The sequence below is a fragment of the Sinohyriopsis cumingii genome, chromosome 14 (assembly GCF_028554795.1).
Source record: "Sinohyriopsis cumingii isolate HCF-2022 chromosome 14, ASM2855479v2, whole genome shotgun sequence".
Classification (NCBI taxonomy): Eukaryota; Metazoa; Mollusca; class Bivalvia; order Unionida; family Unionidae; genus Sinohyriopsis; species Sinohyriopsis cumingii.
The window spans coordinates 7,567,995-7,588,050 of NC_142974.1; the positions used below are offsets into that span (position 1 = coordinate 7,567,995).

A 20,056-nucleotide genomic window follows, 5' to 3' on the forward strand; every position below is an offset into this window, starting at 1 on the left:
TTAAATTACAGCCATAGAAACCTGAAATGTTAGTGCGTCCAGAGCAGCCACAGCCCCATAACTATAGTCTGAATATACCTCCCTGTTTTTTTGTACCCCCCTACTGATTTCAATAAAAGAAATCTTTAATGTGATAAAAAGTGAACATAACTTAGTCAATTCATATTCATTGATTTATAATCTCTAACCTGAATGTGACCAGAGTGGCCATAACACTGGCATTCTCTGCATCTTTCATGCTTAACAGATTTTCCATACCAACATGGTGCCATGTTGCATACACTGTGGGCAAGTTGATTTCCTCAGACACATTGTAACGTAGTTCATCCTATTCGGTAACAGCTGGATAATTCTGTAAATTACCATAATGTTGAGAGTTTAGAGTTATGTCCTTTGCACATATATACATAGAAATTACACTGCTTGTTAAATCCATGTGGAAGGCAAATTTGTAATTGTCATTCTTCTTCTTTGCTTGATTCGACATTGAAAACATCAGAAGCAGATGACATAGTATTTTCCTTCTATGTACAAATGTGTAGTCATTTATACACCCCTTCACTGGAAATGACTGTCGAACAGGTTGTTTTTAACACTGAAAACTTCTGTTTGGAATGAAACGCACAGACAATAATAGTGTTAGGGTCCCACCTGAGCATAATAAGGTTTGAAATTATAAATTAATAAATGAACAAAGTTCTGTACATCTTTCATCTCATTTGTGCTTTTTGCCTTTTAAATCGGTAGGGGGTACAAACAAATGAGGAGGTACTTTCAGACGATAGTTCCTATAAGCTATAGCAGTATTCTTGTCAATTTTTCTCAGTTTAGATGGGTTTGCATGGACTTAAGCATAATATGCCTTACTAAGCCAGTTGCCAAATTTAAGAAAGTTCTAGATGCACAAATTAAAAGCTTACAGACAAAGGTACAGGACTGACAATGAGAAGCAAAGCCAGTTAGGGAATCAGACAACTGTTGGTGTTTTGGGGTCAGATTTGTAGTTTTCACTGCAGTACACTGTATTTTTCTATAACTGTAAGTTATACAGTTTGCTTGCTGCAGATAAGCATTGTGATTTGGATTGCAGACTTTGCAACTGTTTTAGGCGAAAATGGTTGCTATATTGAATATTATGGGGAAAAAATTAAAAAACTATCTACAAGGACTCAAGTAGCATATATTGGAAGGAAAATACATTTGCCATTACGATGGAGGAAATGGAATTTTTTAAAATATGTACCGAAGGTATAATAAGTCTCTTTGAAATGACTTATGTTTTTGCTGTTGGCCAGATCTAGTTGAAAAAAAATTTGTTAAAGCTCTCAGTGGTTTGTGTTAAAAAACTTCATTCTATTATTAGGGGTATGTGCTCAAAATTGGCAAGAAAACTTCCAGCATCTATGTATCAGCATTATGCTTTGGAGATTGAAACAGTGAAACGAACACACCATAAATCCATTGCAAGTGTTTGTAAATACTAGACTGCATCAAATAAAATGCCACTGCACATTTTTAACAGTCTCAATCCTCCAAAGAGGAAATCGCAACCTATTTTCTGTCAAAGAGAAATGTGACCTGCTGGATAATCCACTAAAGGAAAACTGCCTTCATCATATGAAACTTTAATAAACCTTATTAATTGGCATTGTGCACTGACAAGCAGCTAAAATTTAGAACAAGGAGAGATTCATTCAGAGCTTATTGATCTGCAGTTGTTTGTGTTTGAGAAATCTGTTTTGATGAGTTAAATGATTTATTGGTACAGACTTAATGCATTTTATGAATAGAAGCTGATGTCAGCATTACTGGTATCAATAGTTGCCCTGAAACTGTCAGAGCTCATAACTTCTTCATTCGTTATGAAAGGGTTTCCATGAAATGAAGTACCAAACGACTGTGTAATAAATGTAAGTAATGTAAATAAGCATGTGATTCATTGTAAACTTGCCCTGTAGAAGACTATCACACACACCCTAGCATTTGATTAGTTCAATTAGATTTGACTGTCTTTGTGTACAACTGTTTATGTTTAATGATAAGATTTAATTGTATGAGACATTCTAATGACTCAGATTTGTTTATTTGAAACACAAAAGGACACTATGCAATGAAGATACATGCACTGTGTTTATTATTTCATTTGCACACAGCATTATTAAGAGTCGGAGAGAAATTTATGAGTTTATGTTGGATATAGCAGAGCAAATAACCTTTGATTTAAACAGTTAGTAATTTGGGATCATGTGATTATTTTCAAGGACTTGAATATTTAACTAATTTCATTGGATTATGTGAAACTTTCAAGGACTTAAGTGATATTCTTCATATATGAGATTACATTAAAATAATAATATTTGGATTAATAATTATATTAAATTCAGTGTTACCATAGTAACACACAAACACGATTACAAGTTTCATTTGGAATATCTTAGAACTGTTTTCAGGTTAGTGAGAAATTGCTCATACATTATCAGCATTACACTCTAGGAATTCATACATTGTAAGCTATTTGTAATTCTTTCAATTTGTTTGATTTTATATTTTATTTAAATAAATTTATATTTAGGAAAAATTGAATAATATTTGGGTTTACCTTGCCTTATTACTTAAGGATAAACCCTTTAGATGTAACAATATGGATACCAAGAAAATGATTGGATGCACATGAGCCTTCTGTGTTAGCTCATTGATAGGTAGGCTGGGTAGGCTGCTTCGATGTAACTTTGGGAAAGGCAATTAGCTCTCATTTCCTCATAATACTAAAACCAGAAAAATGTTGATAAGTGCCATGAAAACATACAGCTAGTCATTATGTGGAATTTTTAATTCTCTAATTTCAGTCAAGAATGAAACCTGTGCCCCATGCCCACTGCACCCATTTTTAAAGGGTCGTCCTGCGCAAGATGACTTTATGAGATACCTACCGTGGTTCCTAGAGGACAATCCTGGACTTACTTGTGCTAAAGGGTAGGACCTCTAAAAACAGAAGGCAATATAATTATCATATATTTGGTATTTTTCATGAATGTAATATTTGGTGATTTTATTAAAAAATAGAGCACTTTTATTTTGGCGAGTTATATTAATGATTTGTGGATCTAGACGAATTCTAATTTTTAAGGTGGAGAATTATGACCTGATTTGACTCAGATACAAGCTATATCGCTCAAATTCCTTGACACCCATGGCTGCTACAAGCTATATCGTTCAAATTCCTTGACCACTCATGGCTGTTACAAGCTATATCGCTCAAATTCCTTGACCACCCATGGCTGCTACAAGCTATATCGCTCAAATTCCTTGACCACCAGTGGCTGCTACAAGCTATATCGCTCAAATTCCTTGACCACCCATGGCTGCTACAAGCTATATTGCTCAAATTCCTTGACCACTCATGGCTGCTACAAGCTATGTCACTCAAATTCCTTGACCACCCATGGCTGCTACAAGCTATATCACTCAAATTCCTTGACCACCAATGGCTGCTACAAGCTATATCACTCAAATTCCTTGACCACCAATGGCTGCTACAAGCTATATCGCTCAAATTCCTTGACTACCAATGGCTGCTACATGGTATATCTCTGGTGACCTAATTTACTTTATCCTGTTGGCTTTTAATGCAATGACAGACTCTTACCAAAAGCCAAAGTCAGTCAGTACATGTTTAGTTTTAATCTAACTTGTGAATTAAATTTTTATGGATTTCTTCCTTAGAGAAATCAGAAGTATATGCATCATCTAGTTGGCAAGGACAACATTGAAGAAGTTTTTGTTATTCTGGATTTCCAAATAAATTACTTTATTTTCCCATTAAATATGTTGCACAATCATAATACATTAGGAGTAAATCATCTAATTGCAAATTCATCCCTCCCAAGCTAAAACAGACATTTGTCACTGCTTTTGGCTTGTTTTAGCAACATAAGTGCTAAAAATATGTTTACCTGCCAGTGAAAGTTAGGTGAATGGTCTCCCCCTGGATTGAGGGATTGGTACCAAATCCCTTCAACTCCTCAATTACTACTTACATTCATGCACATCCTTTTCAGTTCACTTCTTTGGAGTTTTCTCCAGCTAAATTTTTGTTTCTGTCTCTGTCTTCATCATAGATGAATACTTCACACTTAATTTGTTTAACTTCATCATATGATAAGTGGATTGGCACCATTTTAATTGTCTGGCTAGGATCTATAGTACTACAAGATAACTTGGTATTTGATCTTGTCAATGAATTCTGTAAAGTAATGATTCTGTTATTACCAATTCATCCTGAAAAAGAAAACTTAACCAAAAAGGACAGTAACTTTCTCCTGCTGTTATGTCTTCTATCGTCCCTCTTTCTATATGTATCTGTACATCTGTCCTTCCTTCCTTCCTTCTCTTGCTTTTGTTATATGCCAGCCTTGCTTAATAAAACTGTCAAAGATGAAAGTCACTGTGATTTAATGAAGAAAATGGTTTCCACACAATAATATTAGTTCTGTGTCACAGACCTGGAACAAACAATGTTGAATCTTTCCAAGTAAGAAGCCTATTGATTTTGATGTTAAAATGTCAAAGATTAAGGTCACTGCTTTTAGTACAATGGCTTTTTTGTCCTGCATGACAGACCAGGGCTAGATTTTGGGTTTAAAAGGGCAGAGGTGACAGGGTGACTCAAGGGAAAATGGTTTTTGCAATTTTGTTCTGATTAAGTTCATTGACCTTGTGGATGGTTTGCACTTTGTATGAAAAAGAAACCAATAGCTTTTGGGGACAAAAGATCAAGGGGCATGGACAGTCAGATAAAGAAGTAATAGTTTCTGCACAGTTTGTTTAGTTCAAGCTGCGGACCTTGACTAAAGATTGAGACCATTGAGATCTGTTGGTCAGTGATCTTGGGTCAACCATACCCTGCTAGTGTCTACATAGAGTACTGTCAAACATAGGGCAGGTCTATAATGTGCTGTTCACAATACACTACCTTTGTCAAGTTGTCTGCATGCAAAGATGGATTCAGTGACTGTAACAGCAGATGTATCCTCTAAAAAATCAAGTACAGTTCTTACATTTTGAGTAAATTGCCTTTCCATGTTTTGAAAGCCTGTAGATTTAAGATATATATTTGTTTTGAACCACCTCTCAGATTTAGAAATCTTACTCACCCCCATCCCCATTTAACATGGGCTGAAGGGAGCAAAGATTTTACTCCCCTTACCAAATTTCAGTTTTAGAATACATTGCAAATTATTGGGGTCAACTCTTGCATTAACCACAAACACACTTTAGAGGTTATTTCAAAACATTGCTGGCCAGCTATGAATATTAGAATCACAAACTATGGAAATCTGGCTAAAGTCAGGGTTGTAAATAACTGTCGACAGATCTGTGAGTGCACAGTTGAGCTGTAACATATTTTGCTGGCAATTTAGCTTAAAAATATGACAAGAATCAACATTGATATACCGACAACCAGAATAATATGGGTTTTGATCTCTGCTAGACCAGGCCAAGTTGACTGCTGTGGTGTTTGTGTTTCTGGGCAAACTCTTTGCTTCAGTTGCCATTGCTAGACCAGGCCAAGTTGACTATAATAATAATAATAATAATAATAATAATGACCTTATTTAAAGAGGGTAACACAATTAGCTAAAAACTAATCTACCTTGAAGCCCTCATACAAAGGAATTTATTTATTTAAGCTGCATCTCTGAAGCCACTGGATATATTGGGTTTGGAAGAAGGAAATAGAGTGGGCATTTCTAATCTCAACTGGAATACTATTCAGAGCAGAGTTCCAGAGTATTGGAAACTTTTTTAAAATAACTTCTTATTTGGTTTGGGAATTTTATACTGTTTGGTAGACATGGATCGCAGATGGGGAGTATTACCAGGTAGCCTATACTGGAATAGTGATTGTAAATATTCAGGAGCACTATTATGAGATATCCTGTACATTAATTTGGCTTTTCTCAAACAGATTCAGTCTTTAATAGGTAATATTTTTAACTTACCAGCTAAACTTTCCTTGCTTTCTTTCTGGATTGATATTAGCCCAAATGCTCTTTTTTGAAGATGTGCCAGCTTTGCTATGTTTTTATCATTTGAATTACCCCATACTGTACTACAGTAGTCCAAATAGGGTTGTATGTAACTGTTATAAAATAGTTTTCTGTGCCTTTCAGGGAGAAAATGTCTTATCCTACTGAGAAGCTATAAACTTGAATTGACTTTTTTACTGATATGTTTGATATGCTCAGTCCATGATAGGTTATTATCTACCAGAACACCAAGTAGTCTATCATGACAGACCATTTGCAGATTTATATCCTTCCATGTCAGACATAGTTCATCACTATCAAGATTTGTCCTTCTTTGCCGTGTTGAGATAAGCAATATTTTAGTTTTACCAGTATTTACCACCATGCCATTACATGTGCACTAGTTTTCCAGTTTGTTTAGTGCATTCTGTAAAGAAATTTCGAGCTCATGCTTTGTGTTTTGGATGTCTGACAATATTGTGTCATCTGCATAGAGACCTGTAGATGATATTGAGTCTCTTAGTAAAAGTGGTAGGTCATTAATAAATAAAATGAATAGTAATGGACCTAGAATTGAGCCTTGTGGTACTCCATATCTAATTGTTTCAGGTTTAGACAGAACATTATTTATGTAAAAATGTTGTGTTCTCTCATTTAAGTACGAAGTAAACCATCTAATTATTCTTTCATCACACTGGTAGATTTTCAGTTTCTTCAAAAGGATTTCATGATCCACCATGTCAAAAGCTTTCCTGAAATCTACAAATACAGTTCCTATTATTCTACCTTGGTCAAGTGCTTGAAGCCATTTGTCAGTTAGGGAGATCAAGGCAGTCTCACAGGAATGGTTCTGTCTAAAGCCTGATTGATTAGGGTGTAACAGCAAGTGTTTGGTTAAATATGACATGAATGAGTCATGGACATGTTTTTCAATCAATTTTGACAAGTTTGGTAGTATTGAGATTGGTCAGTAGTTATCAGCATCATCCTTAGAACCAGATTTGTGAATAGAAGTTACTTTTGCAGTTTTCCATATTTTGGGGACAGATGAGGTTGCAATACTTAAATTAATTATGAATGTTATGCTATCTACAATAGCAAAGGCAGAAGATTGAATGAGTCGTGGACCCATCTGATCAAGTCCTGTAGCTTTCTTGGTATCAAGTTCACAGAGACTGCTGTGGTATATGTGTTTCTGGGCATACTCTTTAATTCAGTTGCCATTGCTAGGCCAGGCCTAGTTGACTGCTGTGGTATGTGTATTTCTGGGCAAACTCTTTAATTCAGTTGCCATTGCTAGACCAGGCCAAGTTGACTGTTGTGGTATGTGTGTTCCTGGCAAACTCTTGGCTTCAGTTGCCATTGCTAGACCAGGCCATGTTGGCTGCTGTGGTATGTGTATTCCTGGAAAACTCTTGGCTTCAGTTGCCATTGCTAGATCAAGCCAAGTTGGCTGCTGTGTTGTGTGTGTGACTGGGCAATTCTCCTTGCTCTGATTGTTTTAGCAAGATATAACCTTTCATGTGTTGATATGCAGTCAGTAAATCAGTCAATCAGTTAACCTGATCAGCTAAGCCAGGCACTGTTTGCAGTTGGGCATGAGTGAATATGATAAACTTTGATAAAATTATAAATCTTAATTTCTGTTTTTTACTTACTTTCTTTTCCTTACAGTGGTCATGCTGCATATGGTTCAGCAGTCGAGTTGATTGCAAACAAGACAGCCGTTGGAGGTATGAAGTAAATGTATACCGATGGGCATATTGATATTATTATGGACCTGTTTATTTGGCATTGCTTGAAATAAATTAACTAAAGGTTAAACTGATCTAATGTCACTTATATTGGCACAGGAAATAACAGAAAACTTAATTTTGATGAGCCTATCTTAACCCCGGTGTATGTTACAGTGTTGCTTTTCCATCTTCCAGTCTGCTAAAATTTGCTTGCCAACCAAGTTCTTTGTAAGAGTTGGGGAGATTTTAATGAAACTTTGCCCAAGTATACCTCATGACCAGATGAAGTAACAAGTACTGTAGCTAACCCCAAATGGATTGATCCGTAGTGAAAATATGAATGAATGAATTGTCCCCATTGTGATAATAGAGGGCGCCTATGTTTAGCTAACCCCAAATTGATTGATCTGTAGTGAAAATATGAATGAATGAATTGTCCCCATTGTGATAATAGAGGAGGCCTATATGTTGCTGCCATTCATACATCTGTTCATCTGTATGTACATGATTACACTGGCACTTAAGTATGTTCATCCCAAACTGTTTTAATGCAATAGTTCAAACTTTTTCAACTTGGAGCCGTGCAATTGTACACACTTTGTTGTGGAAGACATTCTGATTAGATTCTTAGGCCATTACAGCAGTTTTTCAAAATTTGTACACAATTATGCAGTTTGACTTTTGTTTACAAAAACCTTGTTAGTACTTTTAAGGAAAAATCATGTGATGCAGGGAATGTTTATGTTAATATGTGGATCAACAAATTAAATTATCTAGTTCACACTGCACCTAGCTTCGTGCATTCATTTTTCTGAAACCTTTGGATGACACTTGTATCATTCTGAACTACCCCTGAGGGAATTAGGTCACAATAATCAGCTTTTTAAACAATAATAAACTTTTTCATACAAATAACTGGAACAAAAGGCTGGCTCCAGTGTAAAAATTATGTTTTCCTGTCTTTCTTGCATTATTTGGAACCTGGAGTTATAGGTCACAGTGTAACAGTTATGTTTTCTTATGTTTCTTGCATTATTTGGAACCTGGGGGTTATCAGTCACAATATAAGTTACATTTTCCTGTGTTTCTTGCATTATTTGGAACCTGGGGTTAATCATCAGTCACAGTGTAACAATTATGTTTTCCTGTGTTTCTTGCATTATTTGGAACCTGGGGGTTATCATCAGTCACAGTGTAACAGTTATGTTTTTCTGTGTTTCTTGCATTATATTTTGGAACCTGGGGGTTATCATCAGTTACAATGTAACAGTTTTGTTCTCCTGTGTTTCTTGCATTATTTGGAACCTGGGGATAATCATCAATCACAGTGCATTAATTATGTTTTCTTGTGTTTCTTGCATTATTTGGAGGCTGGGGTTATAGGTCACAGTGTAACAGTTACGTTTTCCAGTGTTTCTTTCATTATTTGGAACCTGGGGGTTATCATCGATCACAGTGTAACCGTTATGTTTTCCTGTGTTTCTTGCATTATTTTGAACCTGCGTTTAAAGGTAACTGTGACCTACTTATTTTACCTTACAGTAATTAAAAAAAATTTTGTGGGTTAACCCAGTAACAAAAAGCTTCATCTTTCTGGCCCATCTCTTGCTCTAGGCATGACATGTTCATGAAAATGGGTAAATCTGAATGACTCCAGGGTTTCTAGGAAACAGTGTGCTTTTCTTAACCTACATTAATGAATAATATTGATAGATTTATCCCAGTGTATAAGTTGTCTTTCTGGCATATCTCCAGCTGTAGGTATTGTATAGGTTATAGTGTTCTTTGAATCATTCTTAACCAGCTCAGGTGAATGTTGGTCACAGAAACTTATTGTTTTAGATGTGTCACTTTGTTTTTTTATTGTATATCCTCAGTGTAAAAAGTTTTGTCTTCCCAGCAAATCTCTAGCTGTATGTTTGCTGTTCTACATGTGTCACTTTGTTTTTTATTGTGTATCCTCAGTGTAGAAAGTTTTGTCTTTCCAGCAAATCTCTAGCTGTATGTTTGCTGTTTTTAAAGAACTCGGTGTATGTGATTCTTGTATCATTCCAAAACATCCAAGATGAAAGTTGGTAACAAGGACCTACTTTTCTTGCATTGATGACCATTATTGTTTTACAAGTTAATCCAGTGTAAAAGTTTTGTCTTTCTGGCAAATCTTAACTAGTAAGTATGCTGGGTTAAAGGCACTTGATCAGGATTTTACTTACATCACTCCAAACCACTTTAAGTGAAAATTGGTCACAGTGATTAACTTTTCTAACACTAATTATTTTTAATTACTTCATTGCATACAGGCTTCCCTCATTGCTTGAAAACACCATTGTACATGTGAGCTTGGTTGTACTTTTTAACAGCTCTTTTTCATAATCCTTCAACCAAAGTAATTATTTCAATTCTTTGTATAATTTTTCTCTTTCAGCTACATACTATATGACGTACCACACAATTCTAAAGACGTCCGCTGATTACATTAATGCACTAAAAGAAGCTAGGAAAATAGCAGTTAGTATCTCAGAAAGTCTAAACTTGACAAAACCTGATGAGAAAGTTTTTGCTTACAGGTAATTTTTTTAAAGTTAAATAATTTTTCATGAAGTAATTTCTTCTCCTGCTGTGAATTAAGTCATTTCCTCACTGCTGTGAATGAAGTCATTTCCTCACATGAAGTGAATGAAGTTGCATTCTTAACAACTTCTTTCTCACATTAATGTGACATCACAAAGGTTAGAATAATTATTGTAGCAGTTGTTTTCTGAATTGACTGCTCCAGTTTTAGTTGGTAATTGCACTTAATTGAACTTGAAATTGTAAAGTAAAAATTAATAATGATCTCGATCAGCTGTAAAGCTAATTATTTGAGATTTTGGAACATTCATCGCATATAAATGACGTTGTATTCCTGACATCACGTGTAATTTTTCATTCCTTCTTTGTCATGCATATTTTTGCTCTACAGCATAATTTTACTTTGCAAATCCAATTGACTTCAAATCCAGTATTGTTCAAACTTTTGTGCAAAGTAACACATTAATTCGTTAAAATAATGTGACAAATTTTCATTACATAACAAATTTTAAAGTAAAATAGATAATGTGTTCCTTTACTTAAGTATAAATCCTTTCTTTCAATGAAAAGCTACCCAGATCATCCAATTTAATGTTGTCAAAAAATAGCATTGATAACACTTATTGTGAGGAAAGTTTTTAAAATGAGACTCGGTTTCACCAGCTTGTAAATGTGTATCATGTTCTGACCTAGGCAAAGATCATGTGAGCTTTTGTTATGACCTTTTGTCTGTCATGCATTGGCCATTTGTCAACACTTGATTGTGAACACTTATACCATTGAGATCTTGGATGATCTCATTTATGAGCAATATCCATGCATATTAATGATGTGATCTTGCATCTGATTGGCTGAGCTCGTGAACATTGTAGAGATCATATTTCTATTCAGATCTTGATGAGATTTGTATGTACATTTATATCATTGAGGTCTTGGATGATTTCACTTATGAGCAATATCCATGCATATTAATGATGTGATCTTGCATCTGATTGGCTGAGCTTGTGAACATTGTAGAGATCATATTTCTATTCAGATCTTGATGAGATTTGTAATGTACATTTATATCATTGAGATCTTGGATGATTTCACTTATGAGCAGCATCTATGAATGTTAATGAGGTGATCTTGGATCTGATTGACAGAGCTTGTAAAGACTGGATGCCATATTTCTGATCAGATTTGGTAAGTAAGCTTATACCATTAAGATGACAAATAAGTTTCATTAAGAATGATACCCATGCATATTAATGAGATGATTGCTGAGCTTGTGAACACTCTAAGGTCATATTTCTGATTAGATCTCAGATTGGTTTAGTTTTGAGTGGTGTTGATGCATTTTATTTAGGTGATCTTGTGTCTGATTTGTTGAGCTTGTGCATTTTTAAGCATGAATCATCAAGATCTCAGATGAGTTTGATCTTTAAGCATGACATGTGCATATTAAAAAAGATCCAGGTTGGTGAGATTGTGGGAATCTAACCCACAACATTCTGATCACTAATCCAGTGCTTTAACCCCTGAGTCCCCGCAGTTTTTTGGTTGGAAATCTCAGTGGTTTTCAAGTTATGACTCCAGGGTGGGTAAGCATAGTATGGTACGATATGTTTTGGAGATCTCAATGGTTTTCAAGTTATGACTCCAGGGTGGGTGAGCATAGTATGGTATGATATGTTTTGGAGATCTCAGTGGTTTTCAAGTTATGACTCCAGGGTGGGTAAGCATAGTATGGTATGGTATGTTTTGGAGATCTCAGTGGTTTTCAAGTTATGACTCAGGGTGGGTAAGCATAGTATGGTATGACGTTTTCTGCTCATCCATCCAGCTATATGTTGCAAATTTAGTTTTTGCACAATAACTTGAGTTACTGAACTTTGTGGATGGTCAAAAGTTAAGAACATTGTGACTAAATGGAGATAAATGGCTTCTGCACAGTTTCATTAATTTTTCATAGCATATCCGGTCAGATAGTTTTGATAACTAATACTAAGGAAGAAACCTATCATTTCTGAAGTCAGATGGTCAGTGGAAAAATAGTTTCAACATGGTAACATTAGTTCTGCATCACAGACCTGGTCTGAACCTTATGGAGGGCTTGAAATTGGGGTAGAGAAAAAGCTTTAGATTTTTTTTCAAAAAAAGATCAAAGGTCAAACTCACAGATTGAAATAAAAAGCACGGTTTCTATATCATAACATTAGTTTTACATCACAGACCTGGACTAAGTTAGTGAATGGTGTGCACTAGGGGTAAGGAAAAACCTTATTGATTGGAGTCAAAAGATCAGAGGTCAAGGTCACTTGAACTAAAGAAAGATGAGTGATTTTCTGCACAGACATGTCAATTATTGACCATATACCTTTACCAAAGGCTGTTTGATGTGTACATTGCTAAGAACGAATCCTGTTAATTTGAGGATAAAAGGTCGTTGGTCTTGGTCACCGACTTAAAAAGAAAAATGGTTTTGCTTACAACTTCAGTTCTGGACCATGTACCATGATGAAAGTTTGTGGAGTTCTTGCACTTGAGGCATAGAAGATGCCTGTTGATTTTGCACTCAAAAGGTAAAAGGTCATTATTGTTCACAATGTTAAACGGGATTTGCAAAATATTTTTGTTCTAGAGTAAGTTCCTGACCAAACTTTATGGGTGGCTTGTACTTAGGGTAGTAAAGAAACCTATAGATTCTAGGGTCTAAATGACAGAGATCATGATCATGGTAAGTTTAGTAAGAAACTAATGTTTCAGTACAGTAGATTTAGTTGAAGACTGCATATTTCACCAAGGACACTAAGACCAGTTGGTCAATAATCCCTTGAATCAACAATGTCAAACAAGTGCCAACATAGAGGACTGTTAAACATGTGGTAGGTGTGTAATGTGGAATTGGTGGTACCTTGTCAAAAGATAAATTTCATTTCTGTTGTAAAATTACTTTTCCTGTGTTATGATTTTGCTAATGAAGGTTGATTTTAAGTATGGTGGCCACCTGTTTATAGCTGAAGATATGTCTAGCTGTAGTCTACTGCCTTTGTATGAAATGCGAAGTTTTGAAAGGTTAGAGATCACAAATTAATAGAGAAAACTTGTATTCAGCAAGGACTCATTCTTCTAGAATATAACGATTAGTTGAATTATTCATATGCATAGGTCTGTGGTAAGAAATTCCACCTGAGGAGTAGAACTTTGCATCGTACACTGGGCTTTACTGTCTGACACAAAATTACACCTGATGGTCAGAACTTAGCATCATACACTGGGCTTTACTGAGTTTCAGACACAAAATTCTGTTCCAGAGGGTGAAATTTTCCTATCCGGCAAACTGAAGGGTTCTTTTTCTCCCATTTAAAAGTGAAAAATGAGGATCATAGTCAATACTTGTTATGAAAATATTAATGCAGTTTTAAAAGACAACAAAAACCCCATTAAAACTTACTTCATCTTAAGATATGGTGTAAAGAGTTAGGGTTACTCTGAAAAATTCCGAGTTGGGCTTTAAATTATGCTTTAGCATATATCAGCATGAAAGCAACAGTGGTCAGAAGCATCAGTATAATGGCAATGCAAACCAACTAAATTGTGTTTTAAAAATGTATTTTGCAGTTAACAGCTATTCAGATAGAAATATATACAAAAAATAAACTTTCTGTTATGTCTAAGATTAAATGAGAAAATTCAGCTTTGATCTAAAATTTATTTACTATTAATAAATAATAATATGAAGGTGAATTTTCTAAAAATACCAAACACAATAATGGCTTATTTTGCAGTCGAAACGTGATTACAGAATCATAGCATGTAGTGAGGTCAGTCAATGCAAAACATCAAATTTATAGGACACTAACTTACAACTGCTTAGACAATTTAAAATGTAAATAGGCTGCAATTAATGCTTTTCTTGATTATTGTGAAAGAAAGCTCAAGTCATGAAAATGAAAGAGTTTTTACCAGTTTGTTTGCACCATGATCACAGTGTTGAAGGTTATGTGATGAAACACAAAGAGCCAAGTGAAGAAAGGTAAATTATTACCCACAGTTCTACAATAGAAAACTGAATTGTTCAAATGTAGGAATGTGAGAAAAATAATTTTTTTTTATCATTTCAGTGTCATCTATGTGTTCTATGAGCAGTACCTAACTATTGTCAGGAATACAGTTCTTAATCTTGGTGTGTGTTTGCTTGCCATACTGTTGGTAACAATAATTCTGTTGGGATTTGACATCCATTCTGGATTAATAATTTTGTTGACAATAGTTATGATCCTCATCGACCTGATGGGACTGATGTACCTGTGGGAGATCAGCCTGAATGCAGTATCTCTCGTCAACCTAGTTATGGTGAGTGCATATCAGATTTAAGCATAGTATGTAACAGTATAGACCCAAATCAACCATTGCAAAATGGACTGGCATATCAAAGTCTGCTCAGTTAGTTTTACTTCTTTTTTTCAAACAAACAGCATAGACCCTGATTTTTTGTGCATATGATGGCAAATGACTCCACTTCGAGTGAGCTTGCATCTTAGCTAACATCCAGTAGAAAAAGACCAAATTTAACTACACACAGGTGACGTGTTTCTTGGCCTGTATTTTAGTAAGCCAATGTGTGACCTGCAGAGGTTGAGATCTTAATGTTAGCTTATTCGTACATGTAACATAACTATTTTTTTGTACATGTAACATAACTCTTTTTGCCTCTGTTCAGCAATATTTTTTGCATGCTACTGTCATCTTGTTTTTAATAAAGTTCTGACAGTGGAGACACCAGTGGCATGGCTAAAAATTGCCTAAAAATCTGTCCTGCTTGAGGAGATTGCTAATAAGTATCTGACACGTAGGTAAATAATTAAGTTTACGACTTCTGCAAGTCTTGTCTTTACATGGACCTTTGGTTACAGAATATAGGTTGATAAATGCTGCTTAGTGTTTGGGGGAGCAAAATTAATTCTCAGCAGTTAGTTGGCTCAGATGTCACAGAATGACAAACTCAGATACCCCTGCAATGTTTGTTAATAGAGTGATGTTACAGACTTGGACAAGCACTTCACTGTTTGTATAATAGAGTGATGTTACAGACTTGGACAAGCACTGCACTGTTTGTCAATAAAGTGATGTTACAGACTTGGACAAGCACTGCAGTGGGTGTCAGAAGAGTGGCATTGCAGACTTGGGCAAGCACTGCAGTGGGTGTCAGAAGAGTGGCATTGCAGACTTGGGCAAGCACTGCAGTGGGTGTCAGTAGAGTGATCTTGCAGACTTGGACAAGCACTGCAGTGGGTGTCAGAAGAGTGGCATTGCAGACTTGGGCAAGCACTGCAGTGGGTGTCAGTAGAGTGATCTTGCAGACTTGGACAAGCACTGCAGTGGGTGTCAGTAGAGTGATCTTGCAGACTTGGACAAGCACTGCAGTGGGTGTCAGTAGAGTGATCTTGCAGACTTGGGCAAGCACTGCAGTGGGTGTCAGTAGAGTGATCTTGCAGACTTGGGCAAGCACTGCAGTGGGTGTCAGTAGAGTGATCTTGCAGACTTGGACAAGCACTGCAGTGGGTGTCAGAAGATTGGCATTGCAGACTTGGACAAGCACTGCAGTGGGTGTCAGTAGAGTGATGTTACAGACTTGGACAAGCACTGCAGTGGGTGTCAGAAGAGTGATGTTACAGACTTGGACAAGCACTGCAGTGGGTGTCAGAAGAGTGGCATTGCAGACTTGGGCAAGCACTGCAGTGGGTGTCAGTAGAGTGATCTTGCAGACTTGGACAAGCACTGCAGTGGGTGTCAGAAGAGTGGCATTGCAGACTTGGGCAAAATCTGCACTGTATGCAGTTGGATGCATGTCATACATGATAAATTCACTGTAAATAGTAAAATCCCATGTCTTCAGTCACATTAAACACAGTAAAAATTGTTAAATCCCAAGTTTGTCTACTCAGCATTCTGGTCAGATTTAACTGAATATTGGAGTCGCTGCTATAATAATAATAATAATAATGATAATAGGTCGGATAAGCAACTTGAAAACTATCAAATCCAAAGTTTTTTTGCTATTATTAACTAGACATTAAAATCACCCTTTCTACATTAAGTCACTGCACTGTTCATGGATGTTTCGGGTGGTCTAGATATTGTTTGGATGAGGTATATTTCACCTTACTGTCTTAAATGCAGAGCAAATAAATTTTATCCTAATTAATCAATGCATCACAGTAAATAATAAAAATGCAAGTCATACATCAGATCTTATTATTTGTTTAATTTAAAGGAAAAGAGGAAAATTCAGAGATTGACAAATTTGTCACCATAATTAACTTCATTTTAATTTACACTGAAAGGTCAGATTGAATTCCTTTGAATTGGCAAACAGTATTGTATGCTCAGTTTCTTAATCATTCCTCCATCATGTGATAAATAGTTCTTAGGTGTTTTCCCTCATATATGTACATTTCATGCAGTGGTCCTGAGACAGGTAAGATATAGTTTTTCTGTGTGACAGATATTTCACAAAAGTAGTTTGTTTATTCTTGCCAATATGTTCTTGTGCATTAATAATAATAATAATAATAATACTAATATTAATTTTACAGGCTGTTGGTATATCAGTTGAATTCTGTTCCCACATGACACGTTCCTTTGCTGTCAGCATCGAGCCCACACGAGTTCTGAGGGCCAAAGATTCCCTATCTCACATGGGGAGCTCAGTAAGTAAATGAGTTGCATTATTATTGTATTGCCAATGTGAAGCGTTCATAAATCAAGACATATTTTTAAAAACTTAACATTCATTCATAAGTTATTTTGTGTCCGGTTCTCCCAGAGTTCATAATGCTGACCTTGGTAAAAAGTGATGTCATAATGATGATGTCATAATGTAATTATGTCATATTGTGATTGCATTGTTTCAGAGCTGTGCAGTAAGCATTCAAACAACAAAAGTGGACTATCCTAAAGTTTTAGAAAGTCATGTACAGGAATGCTATATCATAGCACTTAGTTCAGGCTAGTGTTTTATCTAACCCATGCTATATCATAGCACTTAGTTCAGGCTAGTGTTTTATCTAACCCATGCTATATCATAGCACTTAGTTCAGGCTAGTGTTTTATCTAACCCATGCTATATCATAGCACTTAGTTCAGGCTAGTGTTTTATCTAACCCATGCTATATCATAGCACTTAGTTCAGGCTAGTGTTTTATCTAACCCATGCTATATCATAGCACTTAGTTAAGGCTTGTTTTATCTAATCCATGCTATATCATAGCACTTAGTTCAGGCTAGTGTTTTGTCTAACCCATGCTATATCATAGCACTTAGTTCAGGCTGGTGTTTTGTCTAACCCATGCTATATCATGCTATCATGTTTTATCTAAGCCATGTTAATGTAAACTTTTAGATTTATGGATTATGTTGTTTGTACTGTTGTAAATTGTGGGTGAGACTGAAGCGCAAGCTTGCAAGCCCCTTGTACTTTGGGTACAACCCACCCACTGGGTATTTTAGAGCCCTATCTATTGTAGCAGCAAGCTATTCTGTCTCATTCTTCAAAGAATAGATTTAAAATTGGATATGGCTTATCTTCCAATTCTACTTAAATCATATTGTCTTGATATCAGCAGATTTTTTGGATATAATGGCCTTTTCATTTCTTGAAGATGAGGAGATAACTTTGTTTTCTGATGATTATTTATTTTGGTATTTGTGCTCGTAATGCTTGAGAATAACAGCATAATTGTTTTCACAGGTACTAAGCGGCATCACTTTGACCAAACTTGGAGGCATTATAGTCCTGGCTTTCTCAAAGTCTCAGCTGTTCCAGGTCTTCTACTTCCGGATGTATCTGGGAATCGTCTTGTTCGGTGCAACCCATGGGCTGATTTTCCTGCCCGTCTTACTTAGTTATATAGGTGAGTAAGACAATCTTCACAGATCCCAGCATGACTTTGGTATAATGCTACCTTTGTCTATAGAAATCTGCCCATAATGTTACCCATGTCTGTACATTTATTGTTATGTACATTTAATTTATATTGTTTATTTGGTTTTTGTCTGTAATTGAGGGTTGTGGATATGTTTTGCAAACCCGGCTTTTGTAATGATTGTGATTGAGGGTTGTGAATGGAATTTGTGCCTACCTGACTTGTTATGATTTAAAGTAGTGAACCAGATGTTTACTAGAGTCTGAGTTCAGGGTTAATGGAATTTTCATTAGAAATATATTCAAATTCCAGAACATTCTATTGCATTCTAGGTCAGCTGAAATTTGTATTGATAGGAGATTCGGTAAACAAATTATTCATTCCTGTTTTTATAAGTCTGTGGAATTATATAAAGTTGTGTTCAGATATAATTTGAGAGGAATTACTTATTTAAATTATTCAATGGAATTGCCAAGTGCTCATTGAATTTTTGGACTAAAACACTACTCTGGGATTAATTACTTATTCAAATACATTCTGGATTTTATCATTGTGGTAAATCAGGACATTCAGGACTATTGGAATTCATTCAGAACAGTCTTTACATTTGGACTTGTGATAGGACATTTAGTATTAGTTGAGATTTAATTTGCAACATCTGTCTATAGTGTTACCCATGGCTGTACATCTGTCAGTAGTGTTACCCTTGACTGTGCATCTATCCAAAGTGTTATCCTTTTCTTTACATCTATCCAGAGTGTTACCCTTGTATGTACATCTATCCATAGTGTTACCCATGTATGTACATCTATCCATAGTGTTGCCCATGTCTGTACATCTATCCAGTGTTACCCATGTCTGTACATCTATCCATAGTGTTACCCATGTCTGTACATCTATCCAGTGTTACCCTTGCTTATGCATCTGTCCTTAGTGTTACCCTTGTATGTACATCTATCCATAGTGTTACCCATGTCTGTACATCTATCCAGTGTTACCCATGTCTGTACATCTATCCAGTGTTACCCTTGTATGTACATCTATCCATAGTGTTACCCATGTCTGTACATCTATCCAGTGTTACCCTTGCTTATGCATCTGTCCTTAGTGTTACCCTTGTATGTACATCTATCCATAGTGTTACCCATGTCTGTACATCTATCCAGTGTTACCCATGTCTGTACATCTATCCAGTGTTACCCATGTCTGTACATCTATCCAGTGTTACCCTTGTATGTACATCTATCCATAGTGTTACCCATGTCTGTACATCTATCCAGTGTTACCCTTGTATGTACATCTATCCATAGTGTTACCCATGTCTGTACATTTATCCAGTGTTACCCTTGCTTATGCATCTGTCCTTAGTGTTACCCTTGTCTGTACATCTGTCCATCCATAATAATAGAAATAGTTGGAGGAAATGCTGAGCATCCCACCTCTACCTCATGTGTCCTTTTAGGAAATGAAGACTCGATCTCCAGTGTTCTCCTGTTTAAAGCAACACAGCCAATGGTCACATAATCGATAACTGTTCATTCAGGTTAAGCTGAGTTTTGCAGTCTTCTTACCATTAAAATTCCCTGGTGAATCCAGACAAGCTAAGAGGCTGTTTTGCTTTAGTTAGGTCTGGTGGTCATGTGGGATGCGGTCACAGGACCAATCAGATTCAGATTTAGTCTCCAAAGCTAAACCCCCAAGATAAACACTATGGTCAGAATTACTACTCTTCGTCTTATACTATGTAACAGAAAGAAGCAAAACCAACAGGTTTAGTAAAATCAAAAAATAATTTGTCCCTTGGTTACAA

The 20,056-nt window shown here is 35.9% G+C and overlaps 1 protein-coding gene across 1 annotated transcript in view; it reads left to right on the forward strand.

Moving 5' to 3' along the window:
• LOC149783157 (NPC intracellular cholesterol transporter 1-like) overlaps positions 1 to 20,056 on the forward strand; it is a 92,459-nt gene that overhangs the window by 60,435 nt on the left and 11,968 nt on the right. The window contains exons 16-21 of the mRNA XM_089931393.1: positions 2,847 to 2,973; positions 7,704 to 7,762; positions 10,191 to 10,332; positions 14,443 to 14,674; positions 16,918 to 17,031; positions 18,072 to 18,234. Coding sequence (XP_089787519.1) covers positions 2,847 to 2,973; positions 7,704 to 7,762; positions 10,191 to 10,332; positions 14,443 to 14,674; positions 16,918 to 17,031; positions 18,072 to 18,234 — 837 coding nt within the window. The remainder of the gene's footprint in view (positions 1 to 2,846; positions 2,974 to 7,703; positions 7,763 to 10,190; positions 10,333 to 14,442; positions 14,675 to 16,917; positions 17,032 to 18,071; positions 18,235 to 20,056) is intronic.